The sequence below is a fragment of the Psammomys obesus genome, unplaced genomic scaffold (assembly GCF_907164565.1).
Source record: "Psammomys obesus unplaced genomic scaffold, mPsaObe1.curated_primary_1811, whole genome shotgun sequence".
Taxonomy (NCBI): domain Eukaryota; kingdom Metazoa; phylum Chordata; class Mammalia; order Rodentia; family Muridae; genus Psammomys; species Psammomys obesus.
The window spans coordinates 10,122,011-10,148,892 of NW_026596244.1; the positions used below are offsets into that span (position 1 = coordinate 10,122,011).

Here is a 26,882-nt window from a genome sequence, read left to right on the forward strand (position 1 = left end):
ACTTTCCTTCTCTGTGTGATGCCCATTTCCTGCTCGACTTAGACAGCAATGCTCATTCTTCCAAATGAGTGATTAGCACCCGAAAACAAAGATGGGATTCATTGGAACAAAGAGTCTCTTGCCAGGTCTGTGGTAGCGATGTGGAGAGCAGAGGCAATTAGCAACAATTACTGAATATTCACTCTTCAGGAACACTTCTGAAATGGCCTGCCAGTGACTTTAAAGAGAGCACCGTTCTCTTTAGTACTGAAAATCGAGGAGGAAAATCCAAAGAAGCACATCAGCACACTCAATGCGTTGGTAGCCATATAAACATAGGCAAAAGAGCAGAGAGTGCTTCAGTCCGCAGCACACATGCTGGAGAGGGGAGAGGTTGCCACAGTCCTCCCCTTGTTTGGAATGGACCCATGATAAGGAAGCACTGAATGCACAGCTGATAACACAACATTATTCGGTAATAATGCAGGGAAATAATGACAGGCCTTGCACACTAGAAGAGTCAACAATTGCATGTGCCACTGTGAACATGGCACGCGGTTGGCTTAAGCTCACTGGGATGATCCACTGGGCAGGTACCACTCTCTCTTGATAGAGGCCTCCACCAGAAGCACTTTCTGGCATGAAGAAATGATATGTAGCACTTCAAAGGCCAGAGCAGCTTCTGTCCAATTACTTGTCTGTAGACATTGACTTGGGTAAATCTTCTCCTTTTCATCATAGAAACCAAAATCAGGGCTCTAAATATGCTAGATGGGGGCTTTAAAACCAAGCTGTACTCCAGCCAGACGTTATTATTTTGATTTAAGTATTTTGATATTATCTTCAACTTTGGCAAGTATTTTTTCTGTCACTTTTTTCTCCTTAATAAATTTGCTATGATTTTAACAGTGCTTTTTCACTTAATAGGATCACCTACGCCTCTACTGTGACATTTTCTACACATTAATTGGGTTTCTGCTACAGTAATGCTAAGTAGCAAACACTCCTGTCAAACTTCAATGGAGTACAGAAACAATCATTTCTTCATGCTTGGGTTGGTGAGTGATCTGTGAGTTAGCTGATGCCCTCAGCACTTACCTAGGTTCTCCTGCACTAGACTAAGCTACTTCAGGGCTTTATCACAGTGCCCAGGCTAAGGGGCGCTCCTTAAGGTATGCCTTTCTCATGACAAATGGCACAAGTTCCAAGAACATAACCTGATTTGATTTGACATGCATTACAGGCTTCACCTTGGAACACACAGTACATCATTTCTACTTATTGTTTCATCAACAGAATAATGCATCAACTGGCTGTCAATCAGGAGACAAATGCACAAAGTCAGTGAGGTCAAAAAATATCGCCCATAGAGAATTTATGGAGGTACAGGAGAGAAGTAAAGATTAATGCCGAGTAACACAACTGAGCCAGTCATGCAAGTAGAAGATGGACACGAAAGCCCAGTGTGTGGTGCGATGGCACAAACACAGGTTTGCACATCGAGCGTGCTCAGACCCAGGAGCAGCTGAATCTCTGCCCATCATTCCCTCCAGTTTTGTCGCAGACATCTCCCTGTTGAGTACTGCACTTGTCTTGACTTTCATTTGCCGTAGTGTTTTGGTAATGACTTGCCAAACAACATTTCCTTTTTATTTCGCTCTGTTCTCTGCACATTCAATCTAGTCAAATCTTTCTTGTTATTTATTCAAGCAGTGCTAGGTACTTCAAATATTCAGTCACCCACCATAGATTAGACCACAGGGTCACCATTAGAGCTTGGCAGCAGGCTTGAATTGTGAGTCTGTGTTAAAAATCATTAAATAATTCCTCAGATATAGAAATTACAAATCAATGTAACTGTGCAATGAATTTAGACTATTTAATAGATTTAAACCTCATTAGGTTTTATATATTATATTTTATTTTAAACAAATAAACAAACAAAAGCCCTACTTGAGTAAAAGCATGCTGATGAAGTACAGTAGGGCAAGATAGTTCATGCTTTCATCCTGACCTCTGTCACTAAGATTTATAGATTCTGAACACATAATCCATGCCCTGCTTTTGATCTCCTGGTAACCTCATTCAAGCAATAGCAAGCATGAGCTTTGGGCTTTGAAGCTTTGTGGACTCCTGGTTGGTTGGTCCTAAACACTAGCAACACTATCCCAGATTTTTTTTTATTTTAATTCAAGACATGCAAACAGTTTCATTCAAATTAGTCACAATTTGTATACATTTTAGAGTTTAGAAGCTTTATACAACCGTGTTTCCAAAAGAAGACAATTAAAAAGCAATATCTGATGTTCTGCTTTAACATTTTGTCCTAAACTAGAGGTTTAGGTCTGAGTATGACTTCAACTCTCATAAAATAAATTTAAGTTTTTATTGTAATTGACAGTCCTTGATTCTTTGCTATGGACAAAGCATTGGACATTCCACAAAATATGCTAGCCAACTGTATTGACAAGTTTATGCCATAATGAGGTTCCTGATGTGGTCCATATATTCTATATATAGTAGGGACACAGGTAAGTGAGCCAAAGAAATTAAAAAGAACAGGTAGCTTTGCTGTAAAGTTTTATGAAGAGAATAGCTGCTAGTGTGTGTGTGTGTGTGTGTGTGTGTGTGTGTGTGTGTGTGTGTGTTGTCCTTGAGAAAGGAAGGTCTGGGAAGACATCAGAAAAAGATCAAAAGAGTAAAACAAGTCAGCAATGTTGTATAGTAGAAGAGACTGGATCTCTTTGTGAATGAGCATATGCCCTTCAACATTCACAAGAAGGAAAAGGCCGGGTGAGGAAGGGAGATGCTAAGTGAGGAAAGGAGACTATGGTACCCAGAAGACTCACTTGGGAGATTGGAAAAGGGGGTGCTAGCGTGAGGTCACTGAGAAGTTTGGATGAAGATGATCATGGTGTTCAGGAATAGTTTATGTAGACCACCCAAAATAGTCAGTTTTTCTTATAATAAAAAAGACTATCTCTCTGCTCAACATGCAAACTTGGAATATAAGTCATCCTTGTGGGCTTCATTTCTTTGAGCAGTGCTATATAGAAAGCTAGATTGTCCAAGTACTTATATATGTTAATAGAGTGAATTAAACAACAACAAAAAAAAAAAAACATGAGTTAACATACTGAGTAAACATTAGAACTTTTATTAAGACTCTTCACCTGGAGCTGGGTGCATTGATGCACTCCTGTAATCCCAGCACTTGGGACACAGAGGCAGGCAGATCTCTGTGAGTTCCAGGCCAGCCTGGTCTACAAATTGATTCCAGGACAGCCAGGGCTGCACAGAGAAACACTGTCTCAAACAAACAAACAAACACACAAACAAACAAACAAAAGAAGACTTCTCACCATAGGCTAAACACTCTTGGGTTCTGCTGTGTCCTTCCATGTCTTGTGTGGTTTGGTACCTTGACCTGACTGGAGATGACAAATAACAGACATGGACAAAGAAAATGTGAGGTCAGGAGGAATGGTATACTACAGGGAACGCACCAACTCTGCAGAAACTCAGAACCTCAGCTCACTTATTCCACCCGGCGCAGTGCAGTGGAGTTGTGTAGCCTGGGCAGGACATGTCTGCATAGCCAGTATCAGGCTGTAAGCAAGCAGCAGGAGGAAACTGAAGTTCCTTGTGTTTTGCACATATTGCCAATATCTGTACTCAGACCAGAATACGGCTTTGGTGTAATGGAAATTCTGGCTTCTTTTAAAACTCAGTTATGTTTTGTGATTCTGTTTTTGTTTTAATCCCAAGTGTGGGATTTTAGTTTGGGCTTTAGTTTGTCCACAGCTCATAATTGCCTCCTGCTGGGCGTGGACTTTGCCGCTACTAATGGCCTGCCTTATGGAGCACAGAGAGGGGTGTGGTCTAGGACTCTGAGGGATACACACAGAAGAGGCCTAGAGAAGAAGTGTGGTGTGTGGCAGTTTGGAGAGACACTTTGTGGCACAGTGGCTTGGAGGAGACTGCTTGCTGCTTTTGTTGTTGACTGAAATGGCCCTAAAATAACCCATCGACCCTAAACAGCCAGAGAAGTAAACAGTCCTGTGCCTTCTCTCCCCACTAACCTCTCTCTTACCTAGAGTTGAGGGGTTGGAAGGGAGAAGTTTAAAGGAACCCCGAATAAAATAGAGTTTTAAAACAAGTGTAACACTTTGCCACTTCTGAGCTTCACCCTTATGTGGAAGGCTTTATCAGTTATTCATGAGTCTGGGGCATTGGTCCTTGGCCCTGACATGCCCTTGTCAAACTAAACACATTCACTCAGGACTTCATTTGCCCTTTACACACTCACTTTACACACTCACTTTACACACTCAGGGCTTCCCAGGCTCACATTGTCCTTTCATAGGAAATTACAAGGTGCATAGTTTTGTGGCTGAAACGAGTAGTATCCTAGCAACAAAATGCTAAGCACTGTCTTTGCAATAAGGTAATATTCCCATACAAGAAGCTAAGAAAAAGGGGTTGGTGCTCTGATAGAAATGAAAATTCTTTCACAATAAAATTCATAGAATCTGAGCCAGGGTTTTAGGCCTCCTCCACACATTGTCCTTGGTTGGGGTATTATTCTCTTCAGGGTCCCCAGGGCTCAGTTTTTTGGTTCTGTTTGTCTCCCTGTGGAGCTCCTGTCCCCTCCAGGTCTTCTATCTCCCCCTTCTTTCATAAGATTCCATGCATTCTGCCTAAAGTTTGGCTATGAGTCTCACCCTCTGCTTTGATACCTCGATCAGTAGAGTCTTTCAGAGGCCATCTGTGATAGGCTCCTGTCCTGTTCCTGGTCTTTTCCTGCTTCCGGTGTCTATCGCATTTGCCCTTCTGAATGAAGATTGAGCATCTTCCCTAGGTTCTTCCTAAAATCCCAGCTCAGATGTAGCCCATAGTCTCTTAGTAGGGTCCTTAGTAAGGGGAACAGAGGCTGTCTCTGGCATGAACTCAGTGGCAGGCTCTCTCATCTCCCCCTGCAGGGGTACAGCCTTGCCAGGGGAAGACAATGCAGCCAGTCCTGATAGGCTAAGGTCAGATAAAAGGGGAGAAGGTCCAACCCTATCAGTAGTCTAAGGGAGGGATAGGGGAAGAGGGAGGGGGCCATAGCTAGGATACAAATTAATTAAATTATAATAATAATAAATTTTAAAAAATTGATAGAATCTGTGTGTTCATGCCTTCAGCACATGCCTGTTAAATGACTACTAAGTGACAAGCACAGTGAGATCCCGGTGACTCAAGTCACTGTCAGCGTGAGATCAAATGACTCTCCCTTCACACATTGTTCATTGAATTAATACATAATATCAACTTATAAATTACTGTAAAATTGCTCTCTGTATTTAACTGAAATGTGTTAAAGAAAAAAATGAGTTTCCATTACTAGAGCACTTCAAAGAAAGACAACCAACAATGCATACACAAAGACACTTATTAAAGAGATTTTTTTTATACAGTTATGGAGGATGGCAGCTCGCAAGGTATGCATGGGGAGTTAGGAAGCAGGAAGCTCGAAGACCAAGCCCTCATTCCAGCATTCTGAGAACCACGAGGCTGATGTGTCCATGTGTGTCTGAGAGCAGCGAAAGCCAGTGTCCGATGTGAGAGGCAGCCATGCGGAGAGAAATCCGATGCCCGAAGAGAGCAACCTGTTGTTTTTCAGACTGACCACTGACTGATGCCAGCCCCGCCTCTCCAATTATGGACAGCAAACGTCTTTATCCATTCTGTCACTGCAAGCACCTCATCTGGAGGCACCTAGCCTTACAGAAGCATCTAGAATAAGGTCTGATCAGATACCCACACCCTCTCTAGCTTGGCAGGCTGACACATCAACTACAAGGTCCTTTGTAGAAGGCTGTTGAGTGACGCTGTGGTCATAGCAGCAGCCGTGAAGGAAAGAGCTAGGAAGATGGGTGAAGACCTGCAGGAGACAGCGGTGGCAGGATTTCAGCTGAGTAGGAAAGATTTTCTATCTAGCTACATTTTCCAGTCCATCTTTAATTTACCTGAGAAATTTGGAAAAGGGGCGGTTTCTAAGACAGGCATAAGAGCTCCCTTCCCCTGGCATTCCAGCCATGATGCCACTAGGGGAGAGCCGGCTTCGCACTAGTCTCACTGTATGTGCATGTATTTGTGTGTTATACAGCAAGCTGTGGGTGAGAGGAAAGAAAACTGAGAAGGGTCTACAGCTGCCATGCCCTGCTCCTGAGCTCTGCTGTTCCCCAGAGACAGTGCTGCCAGGCTGGGAGTACTCACAGGAGCACGGTGCTGAATAAAATGCTAATGAACATCCTAAGAATCACAAGCATCATGCTTCTGCCTTCAAGTGTACTCTGAAGTCTTTCGGAAAGGTGGCTCTATCCTTCTATTTGTCTAGTTCTCCAGGAAGGAACATTCCCGAGGCTAATTCCTTATTAGAAAGATTCCATCTCAGCCAAAATGTTTTCTCACATACTATCAGCATATAATAAGAACCCTCTTTAAATATGTAGGTGCTTAGTTAATGTAATTATTATGGCCACTCTTAATGTCAAATGGTTCTTCGGTCTACCTTCAAAGACATCAGCTGTATGAGGGACTTGTTAATTGGTCTCCGTGGACCTCAATTCCTTCAGCTGAAAAGAGAAAGTTAGGATAAAAAAGACCATTATTGAGTCCTCTAGGTTTAATTTTATATTCATGATTTTTGCATGGCTTTTATATCAGATTTTACTCCCTCACCCCGTGCTGTGTTAGGCTATACTATGCTGCCCTCATGTGGTCAGACAAGAAGTAGCACATAAATGATCACTCAAGTCAGTTAAGTATCTTGGGCCAGTTTAATCTTTTAGTTCATGAATCATCAACAAATTAATTTGTAACATATACCCACAAAATTCTAATACTTTAACAAACAATAGAGATATAAATTTTCACACAGCAAAACAATGTGAATTCCTCAATATTGTTTAAAATTAATCCATTAGGTAATATAACTATACATGCCATATGATTTTTCTTCAAATCTGTAACATTAAGGTGATGAAATTAAAACAGTTGCACATGTTCTGAGAGGCCATGATAGATGGATGAGATATAAGGCAACATCAAGTTTGTGTTGTGTGATTTCGTACCTCAAAATATTTCAACATTGTGTTATCCCCCAACACCTTAAAATTGCAACAACTTATTCTCTAATATTCTCCTTATGTCTGGGAGACATTTCTAAGGAAATGGTCACACAGTGTACAGACCTGGCCAGATACTGTGTGAAAACTCTTTTAACACAATGCCTGTTGTTAATATGCAAAGAGTGTCAACTTTTTTATTTATCAAGTTGTAAGCCATATTCATGACTTATGGAGACAAAAATCAATAGAGGTCAAAGCTCTCAGTCAATGACAGTTTTCTTATCAATTCGTTTATCTCAGAAGGGTAAACCTATCAACAGGAAATTATATTGGATGACTTCATGGAGCAGGTGAACAGTCGCTGAGGTTTTAGTTCTTTTTAATTTTTTTTTTTTTTACAATTTATTCATTATATATCCTGATTGAAGCCCTCTCCCTCAACTCCTCCCAGTTCCACCCTCCCTTCCTCTTCTCTTATCCCCTTCCCCTAGTCCACTGAAAGGTGGCATAGGTGGCATTCTTCTTCCTTACCATCTGCCCATAGCTTATCAAGTCTCATCAGGACTGCTCAGATCCTCTCCCTCTGTGTCCTGGGAAGGCCGCATTGCCAGGAGCAAGTAATCAAAGAGCAGGCAATCAAGTTCATGACAGAAGTAGCCCCTGCTCCCCTTACTCGGAAACCCACATGGAGACTGAGCTGCTAAGCAAGGACCATAAATGGGGAGGACCTAGACGACCTGCTCAGATGTAGCTGAGGTTTTAGTTCTAAAATAAATAATAATAATAATAATAATAATAATAATAATAATAATAATAATAATAGAGAGAGAGAGAGAGAGAGAGAGAATACATGTTAGTTTTAAAAGCTTAATTTCTTAAAGAACCTAAGAATCAGATGCCAGGATGCCTCTGCTGGTCCACGCACTGCCAGGTTGCCTGAGATGTTCTTTGTCTGCCAGGGAAATGATCATCTGACAAGCACAGACCTCCACAGGGGGCTTTTAGGTGCTCTGCTGTTCCCAGCTCCCGTTTCCCAGGGATTCTAAAAGTCTTAGGTTCGGAACCACATTCCTCTTTTCTGACTTTGTTTAATCACATCACAACCATTCCCTGAAAGTAGGCAGGATTCAGAGACCCATGCTGGCGGGTCAGAAGCTGTTTGTTTCCTGAAGCTATTGAACCTACTTAGATTGGGCCAGTTCCTCTGTGAGACCCAGAATAATGACTTTATCTTTCCCACCAAAACGTGTGTGTCTGCACATGCCATCAGACCTTCTAAAACAGCACACAGGCAATTTAATGTCACATTCTCTCTCCCCAGATTCCAGGACTAAATCACAGAACTGTCATTCCTACCACCTCGTTATTTCTTTTTCTATTCCAAATGCCCAAACCTTGTGTCCCTTTATTTGTGACTATAAAAGTTAATGAAGAACAAAATTTCTCAGTATTTGCCGGATCAGTGCAAATATTCAAGATTAAGGAAGAATCACTATACTTAGAAAAGATAAAGTCATCAAAAAATCAAATTCCCCTCATGTTACTGACAGACAGCTCTCAGGTGACCATAGAAAGTTCCACCTTAGACCGTTTTCCCCCTTCATATGTCATCTCTTTGTGTGAGCCTACCTTTACCACATTTATCCTTCTGAATAATATATTTGCACAGGAAATGGAGGCCAAAAGCATGTGAGACTTGCAGGGTCTATTTCACCTGTGGGAACCACACACCTGCAAGTCAGAGCACAACATGAATGTAGGTGACAAATAAGAGATAAGAGACAAATAAGAGACACCAGAATCATTTTCTTAGATAATGAAAATGGTTGGCTACTTTAAATTAAGAGAGAGGGAGGGAGGGAAGGAGGGAGGGAGAGAGACAGAGACAGACGGCTGACATGGCTGTAGTAGACGATGAAGCTAAGATCGGGCCTTTCGAATACCATCTCCACCCGCATACATGCAGCAGGCCCAATGCTTTCCTCTGTTCACATTTACTCAAACGCCTTCAGAATGAAAACAGACTGAGGTTTCCATAGAAACTGCTCATCGTTTCAGGTGTTGGGGCGGCATTTTGTTCCATCAGCTGTTTGGAGAAGAAGGTACGCACCGTGGCCTTTCATTAATGCTATTGTCCCTCTTTGTTAGAGGTTGGCTACAGGACTCCCACGTGCTCCTGGCTTGGCCTGCATTTCTGGCAACCTGTCTTGCTGCCTTTCACTATGCCTGAGAAACTGCACAGAGGCGCTTTTGAAGGTTGGCATCTTCTGCCCATTCCTGGTGCCCATCCCACAGCATTTCTTCCATTCTAATCAGCAAGAAAATCTGAATGCCACTTCTACAGAAATTTATGACATGCTTTCTTGTTCAGCCTTTATATTATCCATCTAAAATGTTATCAATAGAAGATATTAAAGACAATTGCAATGACTGTGGAAACCCAACTAATACCACTAACAGCAAACATAATAAAAGGGGTGTGTCATGCTGTGATGTTAGTGTTAACTGTCAACTGGGCAGAATCTAGAATCCCCGTGTGCTGTGAACATGTCTATGGAGGACTGTCTTGACTAATTTATTGGATCTGGAAAGACCTGCTCTCTGTAGGTAGCATCATTTCCTGACCAAGATACTGGACTGTACAAATGGAGAAAAGAGCTGAAGAGCAGTCAACATCATCACTCTCTCGACAACATCATTGTTCCAGACTAAATGTGATGCTACCAGATGCAAAAAGCTTCTGCCTTGAACTGTGAGCCAATGTAAACCCTCTCTTTTTCTTCTTCTTCTTCTTCTTCTTCTTCTTCTTCTTCTTCTTCTTCTTCTTCTTCTTCTTCCTCCTCCTCCTCCTCCTCCTCCTCCTCCTCCTCCTCTTCTTCCTTTTCTTCTTCTTCATCTTCCTCTGCTTCTGCTTCCTCTTCTTCCTTCTCCTCCTCCTTCTCTTTTTCTTACGCTTCTTCTTATTCTCTTGGATTTTTACAGAGTTTCTCTGTGTAGCCTTGGCTGCCCTCTGTAGTCCAGGCTGGCCTCAAATTCACAGAGTTCTGCCTGCCTCTGCCTTCCAAAGTGCTGGGATTATAGGCGTGCACCACAGTGCCAGGCTAAACCCTTTCTCCTTTAGGTTGCCTTTTGTCAGGCTATTTTCTCAAAGCCCCTGGAAAAGGAACTAAGATACCTGGCACTCATAAAAATGCAGATGTAAAATCAAAATTAAAAAAATATCACCTTGCATTGGGCTAGCATATAATCTGAACACTCTAAAAGATGAATACAGAAGGTCATGAGTTTTGAACCAGTTTGAACTACATAGTGAATTCCAGGACAGCATTAGGCTGCAACATGAAACTGGGCCTGACAATGCAACAAATTAGTGGAACAACATATAAAATGAAGTCTTTCACACAGATCCTCAGTAATTAATTCCTTACAGAAAGGACACCTTCCCCATAGTACAGGGTGACAAATTAAACAGGAAGAAAACAATTCAACGCATGGAGAATACAATTACTCACGTACATTCTCAAATGCCAGCCTTTCTCTAAGTTATGTGCAAACACAGAAAGCTCATGGAACTCTGCAGAGGTATGACTCCAGGAGAAAACACGGCACAAAGTCATGCTAGCAACAGGCGGGCAATCCCCCAGATCCACCCTGAATCAGTCTCTGCTTCCAACTGTCTCGCCACATTTAGTTTAGTTTTGTTACATTAACGTTCATGCTGTGCCATGCAGTTTCCGTGGTCATTAATAACGAAGGGCAATGTGTGACCTGAGAAGACATGGGACATCTGTGAGGTGTGTAAATTGGCAGTGAGGAGCTGATTGCTGATGTGAGAAAATCTAGTGTCAGGTCCACAGATGCCAATCTTACACAACTGTGACTGAGCACACAACCTTGAACGAGTTGCCTAAATTCTCACCTCTTCTGTTTTTCTCACCTGCAAATGGAAACACCGATGCTGACTATATTAGAAACTTATTATAAGATTTCTAATATAAGAAAATTTTCTGTAATTTTTAAATCACTTTTTATTAATTACAGTTTATTTACTTTGTATCCCAGCTGTAGCCCTCCCCCCTCCTGCAACCCCTCCCAATCCCACCCTCCCCCCCTCATCTCTTTCCATGCCCTTCCCCAAGTACACAGATAGGGGAGGTCCTCCTCCCCCTTCATCTCCCCCTAACCGATCAGGTCTCATCAGGACTGGCTGCATTGTCTTCCTCTTTGGCCTAGCAAGGCTACTCCTCCCTCAGGGGAGGTGAGAAATTCTCATCATTTTCTTATGAGAAAAGTTAGAATTTGTTAAATGTTTATAAGGCCCAGTGATTGGTAAATCATAAATACCAGGACTTATTAAGTAAAAACAAAAACAGATAAGATAACGTCTCAGAAAAGACATTTAAGATTGAAGTAGAATGATTAATAACTGAAGAAAACTCAAAATACCAGAGAAAGTCAAAACATAGTGAATGAGGATTTGAATATTATAAAGGTTGAGGAAGCATTAAGGAGATAACTAATGTTTTAGAGGTATTATACACACTCTCACATGTGTGCGAGCACAACACATACATGCACACACTCACACACACTCACACAGGCATAAAATAGAAGGAGGGCAATTGGCCTTCAAGATGGCAGCAGACTCCAGGGAAGCCTGTGTTCTCCCTGCTCCCTGTTGTTCCTGGCTGGTCTCTATAGACAGAAGGGCTGACAGGCTCAGGGTGGATTAACCCTCTGCATCTGCCCTCAGCAGCTCTGGGGGAAGGCAGAAATCATGCCCACACAGACGCAGGAGAGGAGAAATTAGAGTTTTAAGGGCTTTACCCAAAACTGAGGACAACTGAGAAGTCTTATCTACAGATCCAAATCAAGCCCTATGGACTTCAGATAACCTCAGCCACATTTCCCTAGTGTCTGAAACCTCAGTAGTGACCCTGAGCTACCACATGCCTGCCTGGGCCTGGTGCTCAGTCCACAGAAGTGAGTGCACAGGACACAATATTGCGAGTTCCTATGTGCAGAGATTATTTTTATAAGTGGTATAGAAAACTAATACAAGGGTGAAGAAACTTCCAAGCATTATTTTGTAAATTTAATGAAATTACCTCCTCCTGTGTATTGCTAGTCTCTGTATTTTATATATGTAATGTTTTTATTAATTATTTGGTGTCATATATGTATGCAGTGTGTTTTTGTCATATTCACCTCCCTTTCCTTGAAGACCCGCTCCCACGTCATCCCAACTTCTTCATCCTCTCTTTTTTGGTTGACTCTAAAATTGTAAAACTGAAGGAGTTCAGGTGTAGAGCCCATAAACTCATGGACATGAGAGTATTGATGGGATCCTGGGTCATCTTCCAGTGGCTATATCCTTAAAGAAACCTCACATCCCCACCACTGCAGACCCCCCCACACAAGCCACTCCCCTCTATGTGGACACTTACTCTAAAAATTAGTAGGTCTTTGCCCCAACTTTTCCCAGATAAAAGCCTTCTCGGGGCACTTAAAACGATTGTATATTCACTATATACCAAATAATTCTAATTCCATTCTTACACACTAGATAGCAAATAATTCTAATGCCATTCATACGTGGCCTACGAAAAGCCAAATTATATCTGTTACTTACCTTTTTGTGACTCACTCTTATTTACTTTATTTAATGTGCTATACATCTGCATTTACTTCCTTTAGGTCTATGGAACACACTGAACACTTTCCTACCTTCAGGCTTTTGCGTGTGATGCTGGTCACACAGACAAGGCTGTGAGCAGCAAGGAGTGGTCTTCAGTATCACTCTTCAGATCCCTCTATGCACGGGTGAATCAGAGCTCATCCTGTAGTCCTCAGCACAGAGGTCCACTGAGGGACCCCTAGTTAAGGCTTGGTCTCTGGCCAATGTTACTGGAAGACAATGAACACCCTTAAAGTTAGTCCCTGCCTTCAGGCTCGTGCTTTTGCTCAATATCCCATCTGCCTTGATCTTTTCTCTATGACAAATACCGAAAGAAATGAGACTGACTGCCTGATTGCAGGCTGAAACCTCCATAAAGAAGAGCTAAACTAAGTCGTTTTTCTTAATATATTGGTTGTGTCAGGTATTTTGTTATAGTAATAGGAAGCTGCCTGATATGGCTGGGTTATCAGTCTCAGAGGAAATTCTGTCTGCTTTTCTGCACATTCCATCTCTGTTTATATCGTTGTTCTATGAGTGGTAGCCTAGGAAGAATGCTCTCTTCTCGGAGCCACAGAGATGGCTCCAGAAGCCGTCGCTGTACAGTGAAAATAGAGGCCTCTTTGCTCATCAAGTTTTGTGAACTTTAACTCAAGTAACAGTGACTTCAGCGCTACTTTTGTACTGTCACACTGCACGAACCTGGTTCCCTGGGGCCCATTAGGATGCATTTAAATGAGGTTTCCAGATGTCTTCACAGTGGATGTCATGGGCCTCTTACATCTGCAGAACCCACATCTGATTTATATCTTTAGCTTTTATTAGGTACAGGGAGTAAGTGTGTTCTCTGATGCAAACATGACGATGAAAGTATGAACTGGGCATGAAGAAAGACAGGGAGGTCTTCCACACGCTCCACAATAAGAGGATCTCCCTTGGAAAGTTTAGCAGATGTAACTGTGATAACAAGCCCACAGACTGCTGCTGCCTCTGACCTCAGCACACCTTTTGCAAACTCTCTGTCCTTGTAGCTTATTCACCTCTGTGCGTTCTCTTCTGCTATTATTAAACTAAAGCTAGTTTTCTTATGATAATTCATGTTTCTCTTTGACAATCCTTTGAGTTAGGGCGTTTAAGTTTAGGTGGTCAAGCTCAGGATAATTGCTGTGATCAAAAGAAAGTTTATTCAAACTAAATGTAATAAGTTTATATCAACAAATATTTATTGATTGGATAACCACTAAATGTTGGTGCATAAAAGGTACATAAGACATGATATCTTTGTCCTCACAAAACTAGCATTACAGAAAAGTGCCATGGACCAAATAGCACAGATGTTCAAAGGCAATGGAACAGTATCAGAATAGGGGGTTGGGGAAGGAGTTTCAGTTTTAAGTAGGGTAATCAGGGTTGACCTGAGGATGAAGGAACATTTTATCAAAGACAAGAGGGGGAAAAAAAGAACCCTATGGCTATTCAGATATGTGTAGGGACAGAAATTAAGACAAATGACACAGGACCATCCCATTTCTGGGACCGTGGTTACAAGTCGGCCACAAAGGATCTGCTTTTGGACAAGAGAAAGAAGAGCACAGATGGGGAAGGGAGGAGCATGAAAGCAGAGAGGGAGGAAAACAGAGTAAGGACTCACACCAACATCACAAGTTGCATTTCGTGTGCATATGCCAGGCAGAGGCAGCTGTCAAAGATCGCCAGTGATGTGTGATGTCTGATCCCATATCTTTAAGCACCCAGTCTCCTTAAACCAGAGCTCTGCCCCACTCGGCCAGAACCCCTTTAAGCTGCGCTGTGTGAGACCAGACTGACTTATTGACTCATTTAAACATTTCCCCTTGTTCGTTATGCACTCCCCTCACCAGCGCTGTGGCAAAAAGAAACAGGATTTTTTTCAATTTCATCAGTTAATTAAAGCAGGGAGAAGTGTAGTGGATGTTTTATGAAATATTTAACCAAGAAGAAAACAACGTAATAAAACAATAAGGAAAAAAGATGAAGCTACCTTGACAGTAATTAAAACAATTAAAGAGGCACACAAAATATGCCCGGCATATAATGAAGTGTTCAGAAGAATTAATTACTTAGCTAAGTTTCAGCACAAACTTCGCGGAGCAGGCAGTCTTCCACAAGGGCAGAAATGGCCACAATCGTAGAAACAAGGAGACTGTGCTCTTGTGCAGCAGTACAATTTTGTTATATATTTGCAAGTATCCACAGAGGGAAGCGTAGTGTCACTTCACACACATCACAGGTCTGCGTACAACCTGAGGAAATTCAATTCACACACAATCAAGGAACACCTTCGATTTGAAACAACAGGAAGAAAAATAATGGATCTCAGGTGGCAGGAGACACAACAGTTCGTGTCTTCCTGCTGCTGTGTAAATCATCCTTCGGTCTCTTTCCTAATAGATAGAGGCAAACCCCTGACGCTCAATAACAGCTCAAGGTCAGTGATTACAGCCACCAGCGCCAAACAAAACCGCAGGGAGCCAGCAGCTTCCTACTCTGGGCGTGCACCGGGCTCCGGCGGCGGGCGGGGCCGAGGAAGCGAAAGAGAAAGCCGGCTGAGTGCGGAGGGCCTCGGGCGCCGGGATGGAGCGTCGGTGGGCCAAGCCGTTGCTGCTGTGCTGCTGCTGCTGTCTCGGCCTTGGGGTTGCCCGGACCTGGCCTTGGAGCCTCGAGCGGGAGACGGCAGCCTTGCGGGTACCAAGCTCCCTCCTCTACCTGTCCCGGGACTCCTAGGGAGGGACCCATGCTCCACCGCGCATTTTTTCAGAAGGGCTGCTCCCCAAAGCCTTGCTTCCCCAGGACAGGGGTTTATGAGCTGAGCCCCCAAAGCTCCAAAAGACGTGTCCAAAGCAAAGAAAGCTGATCTGAAGCGGCACCCTCCTTCCCCACAACAAACCTGTAGCTTAGAAGGCTGCAGAGGGCGCTGGCTCCCTTCTCCTGTAACTGCAGGTTCAAATGCAAGGAGAGGGCTCAAATGCAAGGAGGCTGCTGGGCTGGGTTAAAGAGTTCCCTGTCCTGGAACTCTGTTCCTCATTACTGTAAAGTTCCTTCTGATTTGGTGGAGACTGACGTAGACCAGAAAGAAACATTTCATTGCCGTTAATTCGGATTGTCTAATTTTTTTTTTCCAATAATAATCCTTCAATTTTTCTCCAACCTTAAAATTCTGAACGGGACTGACTAGCTGTTTTCCCGGTAACGAGGGAAACTGGATGTGGACTCGCAGTTGGCCTCGGTTCCCGTAGCTGCTGCTGACACATCTTTAAATCTGAAAAGATGCCATCACACTTTTATTAGAAAAGTCACTCGCGCTTTGTATCAGTCAGTATGGATTCAGTAAGGTGGCTCACCGGATGTTTATCCTAGTGTTTCCCGTTTAGTTCCTGTTGTTGTTTTCTGAAATTGCCCTGGGACTCCTTTGCCCTGCCCTCTTCTGCTTGTCCTCTATGGCCTGGAGAGTTCCAGCGTTAGGTCAGACCTTTGGCTCCAGCTACCTTTGTGTTTTACTCAAACCAAAAATATGTGCTTTTTTTTTTTTTTTTTTTTTTTTGGTTACTTTTGAGTTCATTTCTTGTTGCCAAACTCAGAAGCAGTGTCTACTCCTCACGAAAGTCCTTGGCCTGTGTGTTACCAAGTCCTGTCCTTGACTTAAACAGTGTCCTGGGTGTGGATAATGTGTTCGTTGGCTAAATAGATTATTTCTTCAACCTTGAGTATTGGAGGCCAACAATATAAGTGTGTAATTTCTTTCCTGGTTGCTGAAACCAAAACCCAACAAAAGCAACTTAAAGAAAGAAGGCTGTTTTGCTCACACTTCCAGAGGACAGTCCATCGTGGTGGGGATGGCAGGGTGGCGGGTGTGTGGAGCAGCTGCACACGACATCAGCAGCCAGGAAGGGAGAGACATGGACGCTGCAGAGCAGCGCCAGGACCCCGGCACATGATACGGCCCCGGCACATGATACAGTACCTCCTACGTTAGGACGGTCCTCCTCCTAAGTTACCCTAACCTATAAACACCCTCAGTAATATGTGAGAGGTTTGTTGCCATGGCGATTCCAAACCCCAGTAAATGGACACTCAAGTTGAACAACTACCGTTAAAGATAAAACATTACAAAATAGAATCTGTGTTTATGAATTGTCGTTGTCATGCCTATTCATATTTGTCTCCTAAGGAGGCTGTAACCTGAGACAAATATCAGGAAAATGCTACTTTTTTGAAGAGAAATACAACCAAGGATCCATGTGGGAAAGGGGAGGTTGGAAGTTGAAGAAAACATTCCAAATCTTAGGACATTTTAAAAACTTTGGGTTAAAAACACCAAAACAGGCCACATACCTATAATCCCAGTACTCAGGGAGGCAGTGGTAGGCAGATCTCTGTGAGTTCAAGGCCAGCCTGGTTTACAAAGAGAGTCCAGGACAGCTAGGGCTACACAGAGAAGTCCTGTCTTGGAAAAGCAAAACAAAACACAAGCAAACAGAAACACCAAAACAGTTTCCAAGCAGTCTCTGCTACCTTCCTGATTAGATGGGTGCCCAGCTCTCTGGACATCTAATCGGTAAAGTATAGTTACAAACTGTGAACGCCCCTGCATGACATCAGCTAGCTAGTTGGATGCTGTAACTTTGTTTCTTTGGTAACCATGGGTGTTAAGAAGGACTCTTCTGGCTTTACAGTATAGATTAAAATATATGATAAGTGAAATTCAGTTTATAAATCTAAAAAGCTTCATTTTCACAAAGTTGTTTCAACTGTTGACTTAGTTAAATGGACACTCTTCTGTTTTCGTAGAGGGCTTATTGTGTACAGAATCTAAGAAGGTCCTTTGTTTCATCACGAAGTAAAATTTTACAGTATGTTATAAAGTAAAACTGAGTAACGAAACACTCTAATTTCCACTGAATATCCCTTAACTGAAAACTAAATGGCAGTCCTACCACTCAGCATTGACATTATTATTCAATGAGGCAAGACTCCTCCCTCTTTATTATGGGATGTCTCATAGGGTCCTGAAGGAAAGGAAAGGAAGGGCTCCTCCAGGGTGCGCTCGGCTTCCTCTCTTGGCTTGGTATGACGTTGGGTGATGCTCCTCACGTGACCCGCCTTTTGTACCTTCGTTGGAGTTTTCTTCGGTCCATGCTTATGCGGTTGCGCTTGTTTGTCTCTCTGCAGCTGGGAACAGAGGGGAACTACCAGGGCTCGAACTGCCCCCCAATACTCACCAAAAGCAGTTTGCGGTCTTAGCCCGTGAGGAGGCCCGGGACTCTAGGTGCAGCGCTGGATCCAATGAAAGTTGTCTTCATGCTCCCTTCAGGATAGTCTTGACAAGCCACCGAACATGTGGCTTTACATAAGTGAGGAGCCTCACCTCAACCCTGTAATGGCTCATGCTGCACCTTAACTAAATTGTGTGTGTCCCAGCTCTGATACATGACTAGATTATTATACCCTTTTTTTTCCCCCAAAACAGGGTTTCTCTGTGTAGCCCTGGCTGTCTTGGAACTCACTCTGTAGACCAGGGTGACCTCAAACAGATATCCACCTGCCTCTGCCTCCCAAGTGCTTGGATTAAAGGCATGCACCACCATCTCCCAGCAATTATAACAGTTTTAAATGAGTGATTATGATGAGTGAGCCACATATACCTGCATTATCTCTTCCAGACACCCTTCATCTGTGGCTGCTTGAAAACTGTCATGAATAGGTGAGTTTGAGGTTAAGTGACACTTTCCCCAGACATTTTCTGATGATTTTTAGCTTAAGGCACACATTGTCTAAATGGAAATTTAGAAAAAAAAACTAAAACCTTGGATTAGAATATGTTTGTTCATTTATCTTTCTGACCATTTAGTTGTCCAGTAATTTGTGTGTCGTTTTATCCTGTGTTAGGACTTGATATAGGTTTCCTTAATGACAAAGAAGAATGATGCAGGTAGAGGCCTCCAAGACGTCATATCACACTTACACATAGCATGACAAAATGTAAGCTGCGTGTGCTGGGACACACCAGTGCTCGCAGCACTTGGGGAATCTGAGACAAGTTTATGCGGTGTACGCTGTCTGAAAATAAATAGCACAGTGTGTGTGTGTGTGTGTGTGTGTGTGTGTGTGTGTGTGTAGAGAGAACACTACAGTACACTAGAAAATAGATTATCTCAATTCATAAAAATACATGTAAAACTTACCCCATTCTAAAAAAGGATAACATAATTCTCAGCTGGGAATCTTGGACTTAAGGTTTACAGTTCCCAAGTCTGGAGAGAATTTCCAGCAATGATTCCATGTTGAGTATAATCTGTACTTATTTGTTTCTGCTTAGATTTACCAGACCTGCTAAAACCTAACCCACTTCCAGAGAGAACATTTTATGTGCATACGTGGAACTGATTTGTTGCACACCACACTTTAGGATCTGTCAGTGAGGACTGATAAGAGAAAAGCTTAACAAACAGTGAGCTCAGAATGCTAAAATGAAGTGACCTTACAAGATGGGCAATGGGGTGAGTTCACACAGCCCTAGCCGATTGACAGGCTGAGAGTCATGGAGTTCAAGATCAGCCTCGGTACACAATGAAAAACCCATCTCTGAATTTGAAACGCACAAGGACAAAGGGCATGTTCTGCAAGCCTGAGCATCATCACAGGGAATAGCTCTGCTTACACTGATGGGAACAAACAAGCCAGAGTGAACAGAGGAAAGCTGAGATAGCAACAGGGAAAGAGACCCAATTTCCATGGCCTTCTCTGCTAATAAAGTCGACACAAAGCCCCACAAAGACTATGTCCCTGCGGCCTGTGCCTTTCAGGTGCAATGGCTGCTCCCAGACATCACGTGCCAGCTGTGTGACTTTAGGAAAAACACATAATCATTTATGCCCTGGTTAATTAATCTGAGGAGAGATGAGGTGGGCAAGTACTTCATGCAGAGCCAATAGTGTAAAGAAAATCCTTACAAAGAAAAACAGTCCTTCGGGTTAGTTGTGAAGATTCTCCTTAGAGAACGGAAAGCCCGACAAATAAGTCCTCAGGATTCATTTCCTTCTCCACTTTCTACTGAACACACCAAAGGAAAAAAAAATGTATATATTTAATTTATTCTTTGTATTAACAACTGGCAAGAAAGATTTCCCAGACTCTTCTCCCTTAGGGGGTAGATTGAGGGCCTTCCGAACACCCACAAGTTTCTAGTTTTAGATACTTATGAAAATCACTGTGACCATCAACTATCATAAACAAAATAAGCTTCCACTGCTTTGTTTGCCATAGTTTGGAAAGGTTTGTATAGTCAAGATAGCTCAAAGCCAATGAGCGGCTTTCTGTTTTCTCAGAAAAATTCTGGTTTCTGAAGAATTTTCAAACTTCAGCCTAATCTCCACTTGAAACCAGTTCAGGCCTCTTATCTGCAGATTTCTCTTTAATCTCTACCAGATGGAAACAGCCCTCTCTGCTTCTGACTTTCAGTAAACATTGTCTTCTCTTTCTGATTGTGGGACTCGAAGCATTTCCAAGCATTAATTAAACAACCTAGCTAGGCCAGTTAAGCGGCAAATTAGAATATGGAGGGGTTTGCATCTATTATCACACAGTTAAGCGTTAGTTTGGAGGTGTGATCGACAGCACATATGCATGCTGCATCCACGTGCAGGCACACATATATACAAGCATGCTGGCACATGTACACAGATGCATGCCTACACACACATATGTGCATGACTGCATACAGGATATGGAAGCAAGGATGAACGGCTGGACGGTGTAGAAGAAACTTGGCTGTCAGAGGCCATTGGAAGGGTAACAAGATAGGGTTTTCTAGGGTTTCTGAAGATTCAGTGTTAATTAAGAGCCTTAAAAATGTGTGGTACCTATCAATAACCAAAAGGCAAGTTTTCTCCTATTTTTTTTTTAATAATAACTGGAAATTTTCCTCATATTTTTTATCCTTAAATTCTTTTCCACTAAGGCATCTGATATCTCACTGTACATCAGTCAATTAAACACAGTTAGTTAAAAACAAAAGTAGGTACCAGTAGTTCTGTTCCCATTGTATCTGTTCAAAGGCTCTTCTTTTCCTTATGTAAGGTCTGTCTGATTTCTTCTTCAGGTCTTCCCCTCATAAGTGCAGTTGTAATTCATATCTAAGAGCTGGAGTGCGTGCAGTTCAGTGGTAGGGTATGTGCTGTGCATATATAAGGCCCCAGATTGCCCATTGCCAAGATCTGTCTAAAAGGCTTAGATCTTTGATTTGAACATTGCATGCAGCTTTAGAGATAGTTACCATGTTCCTGCATACCATCATAGTCTTCTGCTGCTTCATGTTAGAGCTCACCAATTGGACTTTCACCTGCTGTCTGTCCTGAGACACAGGCTTTGCTGCAATGGGACAAGCCCAGACTGTGAGAAATTCACTTTAGCAGTGAGAATTGAGGGCCACAAGTAGAATGACTGCCAAGAACAGAAAACTCCAGAAGTGAAATAGAATTTTAAACCATGTGAGCCTCATGTTAGGTAAACTAGCACTGAGTTCTAATAGCAGAAGCAGTGCTCTGAGGTAGACTGTTCTGATGGCCTGGCTTTGCTATGAATACAGTAACAGTATCAGATTGTTTTACAATAGCGAGTCTTCCTTTCTAGTACCATGAGAAATAATTATTGCATTTTAACGCATGTAAGGTGAAGGCAGGATGTTTTCTTTTTTTTTAATTAAATTTTTATTTTTTAATATTAGTTACAGTTTATTAACATTGTATGCCAACTGTAGTCCCCTCCTTCATTCCCTCCCAACCCCACCCTCTCTCATCTCCCAGCCCCTCTCTAAGTCCACTGATAGGTGAGGTCCTCCTCCCCTTCCATCTGACCCTAGCTTATCAGTTTTCTTCAGGACTGGCTGCAATGTCCTCCTCTGTGGCCTAACAAGGCTACTCCTCCTTCCAGAGGGAGGGTGTCAAAGAGCTAGCCATTGAGTACTTGTCAGAAACAGTCCCTGTTCCCCTTACTAGGTAACCCACTTGGCTACTGAGCTACCATGGGCTACATCCGAGCAGGGGTTCCCCGGGGTAAGATGATCAATCCTCACTTAGAAAGACAAATGGGATGGACATTGGAAGTAGGAGAAAACAAGTAATAGGACAGGAGCCTACCACAGAGGGCCTCTGAAAGAGTCTACCCAGCAGTGTATCAAACCAAATACTGAGACTCATAACCAAACCTTCGGCAGAGTGCAGGGGCATCACATGAAAGAAGGTCCTCCTTCTTTAGCATGGCATGATGTTTTCTACAATCAAATGTTCTGCGTTTAAGAATGACGATAAAGCTTGTAGGTGTCTCACTAGACACTCACCCTGCCAGTGATTGCATTATATAGTCTCAACAGTATTATAATTAATCCCTGTATTCTGCCAGTAACCAAGTTTGTCAATGAAGAAAGTGGGGCACAGAGAGGTTGAGTATGTACCTTTAGATTGCATTTCAATGTTAAGATAGTTACTTCAGTTTATTTCAAAGTCAAGTATGTATATGTTTGCATGCACAGGGAAGTGAGAGAATTGTGACTTTTCAGAAGCTGCTACGGAGGAGTTTTCAGTGTTGCTAGAGTTAAAAGGGGGGAGGTGAAATTAGTGGTAGGAGGAAGTGAAAGAGAATATTTTGTTCTTTTCAAGACATCAGCAATAATAAGTAGACTGTCCCCAGCATGAGTCTAGAGAGCTATGAAAGGGCAGGAGTAATTGCAGAGCTGATAATAAGACTGACACACACCTGGAACTTTGCAGGTGGTGTCTGGTGGAGTGGAAGTAACCATTGTTCAGAGAAGCCCCGCAAGGGCAGCAGCTGCTGCTGGGAGAACCTCATCCCACAAGACACAAGTCACTTGTCACCTGATCATTTACAGTTATGTCTGTGAGCATTTAAAATAGATCAATCTTACACTGTTTTCCTTTATTACTTTTACTATACAACCAGACAGACTGAGCTTTAAAAATCACAAGCATGCTATAGATCCCAGGTCACGCATAAATTCCTATGGAAAACATCCTGTCTTTTCACTTCCTTACTCTGTTAAAATGATTATCTTGTTGATATGTTTTCCTGTCTAATCAGGGTACTTAGTCGTAACATGTTGTCTGTTTGAAGCATTACAGGATTGATAATATTTGAGTAAGGATTTTATGTTTGTAGTCAAAAGAGTTAGTTACTCGTGGATAGTCCTGCTGTCTTAAGATGTCCTTTTCTGGTTTAAAATCAAGGCAACACTAGATTTTTTTAAGTTTCAATGTATTCTTCCTCTTTGTTTTCTAAAAAAACAGTGTTCTTTCTTAATTGTTTGCGATTCATTATTGAAGCCATCTGTAATTAGTTTTCCTTCTGGGGCCATTTCCTATTACGGTTTTAATGCTGTGAGTTGATGAAGATTCAAGTTTCCTTTTTTCTTCCATGTTCAGTAATCTGTTTCTTAAACAGTTATCATACAAGTTGTAAAATTTGTTGGCATAAAGTTGTCAAAATAGTTAGTTTTCTATGCAAGAAGCACTGTAGTCATAATCTTTTCATGCCTATCTAGCTTTTTTTTTCTTCAACCTGTCTCTCAAAAAATATCCCAGGAACACTGCCTCCCCTCTCACCCCACCATCCCTGTCTCTCTCTGAACTATTCTCTCTTAAGTCTCCTCTCTTTTCTCTCTGTTCTCCTGAGAGTTGGGCATATCATATCCTGTCAAATCTTTCTGACTCATCACTTTGTCTGCCTTTTAATTAGATAGCACTTTCAAACATGGCTCCTTCCTTCTACAAACTAACCTTACCTACATTGTTTAGGATTAAAGGTGTGTGCTAAGGGAGTGTCTGTATTCCAGCCAGAGCAATTAAAAGTGTATGTCAGGTCCGCATTCCAGCAGGGTCACACAGACCTGAAAGGTCTCTGAATGTGATCAGAGCAGCCATGTTGCTGGATTAAAATTCCTCTACAGATGGTTGAAGGTTTTCAAGGTCACCAGATGGCTATTATTTAATAACTTTCCATCAGAAGATTCTTTGTGTCTGCCCTACATCACCAGCCTTAGCACTTAGGCCCCGGCTTTTGCCACCATGGTAACTGCCGCTGCCTGCTGTGGGTTCCTGACAATTCAGCCACCCGCATCTCAACTCCCACAGAGGCAGTTCCCATGGATGATTGTGCCCATGCTGCAACAATGCTAAAAAAAACCCTGCATTCTCCATTTCTGCCCTGTCTTCTGCTGTTTAGGAAAATGACCAAACCATCTTATGAAAGATTCCTGTGAATTCTTTTGTAGTTAGTCTTCTGTGGCTTATGTTGTCATTTGTGTAGTGAAAAATTACTTTATGTTTAGTTCTATTTTTAGAGGGATATGTGTGGGTTATATTCAAAGCATTGCTTGCCGACAATAAGTACCCGAAACTCAACTTTTAAAATTCACTGGCTAGCAGTCCTTCTAGTCATGTTCAGTAAGAAAGAATTAAGCAAGACGGTGATGTCCCAGCCATGGTTTTGCTAAAAACATACTGATGAAGGCTATTAAGAGGAGACCATATGGAAATTACACATATATCAGTACTAAAAAGCAGACAGTGTTGAGGAGCTATTGTGTTCCAGGCATGTCTTCAGTGCGGGTGGCGTAGTGACAGGTCAGACTGATATGCTAGCCCTGGTTTTGCCTATTGGTTTCTGAGTCATACACACAACACAAGTACGTGCATAAGTCAATATATACACAAGCTAGCATTGAGAAAACTGGTCCCCTGCATTTCCGTGTAGCCTGCACGACAAGCCAGTGTTGGAAATTTAAGCATCTTCATAGAAAAGGCAAATGGAAGATAAATTATGCTTACATTGTCTTTTCTTCCAACTAGGTGGGAAACCAGGTCTTCTTCTGGAGCAGCCGCTAGGACTGCATCTTTTGTAAAGCCTTTTGTCCCAAATGAAAAGAACTTGGATTCAGCTTTAAGAGAACTGTGCTTCTTCATTCAAATGAATGAATGAATATATACAATGAATATATACAAATAAATATATATTTAGTCCTTTTTTCAAGCTTTGTTACTTTGCACAGAGAAAAAGAACTGTGTGGAAGACACATTTCATGTGCATGACTATTTAATCACAGTGTGTTGCCTGTGTCTGTGCTTGTCAACACTTTTCAAAACATGTACGCAGTAGTCTCATCACCTGTCGGGAAGAAGAATTACAAATGCATCAGGCATATTTTTTCCAGCCTGAAAATCAAGTTTGATTTCTCCACTCAAAAAAAGTTTTAAAAAGTTAGCTATACATTTATGACTGCAGAGATATGAAATTTAGTGGATGTATAAAGTTTGTTTTCATTATTTTAGGAAAGTGTTAATAGACATCGATACTTGAACTCTTTTTCTCATGAAAACTCTACTGCGTTCTATGGAATAAATCAGTTTTCTTATTTGTTTCCTGAAGAGTTTAAAGGTAAGGTCTGGCAATACTATTTATTAATCTCCTGGTTTTAACTTATTTGTCTAATTAAGAAATGGTTTAATAAAAATCTTGTAAATTGTATGATAGTTGATGTTTTTGTTTTGTTTTTTGAGACAGAGTTTCTTTGTGTACCCTTGGCTGTCTTGGAACTAGCTCTGTAGGCCACACTGGCCTTGGACTCACAGAGGTGGGCCTGCCTCTGCCTCCTGAGTGCTGGGATTAAAGGGGTGGATTGCCACTGCCCGGCAATGGTTCCTGTTTTTTAAATGCCAAATTTGAAGTGTGTACCATATGCTAAGCATAAGGGAAGCGAATTAAGGTCTACCCTCTGCTACTCATTGTTTAAGAACTAAGTGTGTTCATATGCACATTCCTGTAGCTGTAAGCAACAATTGTCTCATTACACTGGTAGTTTTCTAGAACCATTTCGGTTCAGGATAGTCATGGCTTCGGGGGTAATACAAAAAGAAATGTCAATTATATACATTTTTCACCACTAACCTAATTCTATCAAGCAAGCCATGTTGCATCAGCTCCAATCCTACTGCAGAAATCTACATTTATACTTCGCAGTAGGATGCATTTCATGTTACAGAAAAGGCCTGAAAAAAAATCTTGAATGACAGGTTGGCTAGGTAGTGACTGTTTTTGCTTGACAATCTGTCCCGCCCCGCCCCCCCCCCCAAAAAAAGGCTCTCTTAGTGTGATGCATTCTCCCTTCTGTCTTCTCCTTTCTGTTCAGCTCTGTATTTAGGCAGCAAACCTGCCCGGTCTCCCAGATACCCAGCGGAAGGACAGACCCCTATCCCCAATGTGTCTTTGCCGTCGAGATTTGACTGGAGGGACAAGCATGTTGTAAATCAAGTGAGGAACCAGAAGATGGTAAGCTCTGCATCTGTTTGCTCTTTGCTGACTTTCAGGCTTGCCTGGTGGGCTCACTCATCCATGACCATTGCCCTTAGCACATGTGTACCTCAGGAATATGTCCCGGTAGCCACACCACTATTCAAACCAGGAATTCTGTGGACTAACAGGGGCAGGTAAATACAATCACCGGCTGTGTACATGATTCAAAAGTGAAGAGCACTGTACAGTGAGATGAGGCTGGTCGCACTGTGTCTGGATTGTTAACCTTCACTTCATCCTGTGAGCTCTGTCATATTTCGGACAGAGCTGATCTGTCACAAGTTATGTAACCTGGACGCTACACTTATTGCCCTTCTAATGACACGGGCTGGGTGGTGTGTGCCCTCAAGGGAAGACAGGATGCACAGCAGTGGGGGAACATGGAAGCAGTGGGTTATGCATGAATCCAACCCTTCCCAGAAGGAATTTGCATGTTCCCCAGGGGTGGGTCTGCCTCAGTGGCTCAGCTAACGCTCATTGCAGGTGCGCTGTCCCCAGTCATCCTCTCATCTCTCACATTTGGAATTCAGCTCATCTGCAGCTGGTGACCGTTTTCCTGTGCTGTGGGAGCTAATACTCAGCCCTAATAACACCTCTTAAACCATGCTGCTGATTAGAGCAGCACCTCACGACACTCAAGACTTTGCTGTGCTAGCTTTGTAGTGCATGGTCTTACGAGCAAACCGGGCTTCTAAATCTTCCTCCCTCTCTGT

The 26,882-nt window shown here is 42.4% G+C and overlaps 1 protein-coding gene across 3 annotated transcripts in view; it reads left to right on the forward strand.

Moving 5' to 3' along the window:
- Positions 1–15,336: 15,336 nt before the first annotated feature.
- The window catches only part of Ctso (cathepsin O), a 22,331-nt gene continuing 10,785 nt past the window's right edge, over positions 15,337–26,882 (forward strand). Inside the window, exons 1-5 of one of the 3 annotated variants that reach the window (XM_055596698.1) lie at positions 15,422–15,495; positions 18,471–18,511; positions 22,575–22,701; positions 25,149–25,254; positions 26,006–26,145. In XM_055596698.1, the coding sequence (XP_055452673.1) occupies positions 22,696–22,701; positions 25,149–25,254; positions 26,006–26,145 (252 nt within the window). In that variant the 5' untranslated portion in view covers positions 15,422–15,495; positions 18,471–18,511; positions 22,575–22,695. Of the gene's footprint in view, positions 15,496–18,470; positions 18,512–22,574; positions 22,702–25,148; positions 25,255–26,005; positions 26,146–26,882 lie in introns of all 3 variants that reach the window. The other 2 variants (XM_055596699.1, XM_055596697.1) reach the window with 2 other exon arrangements.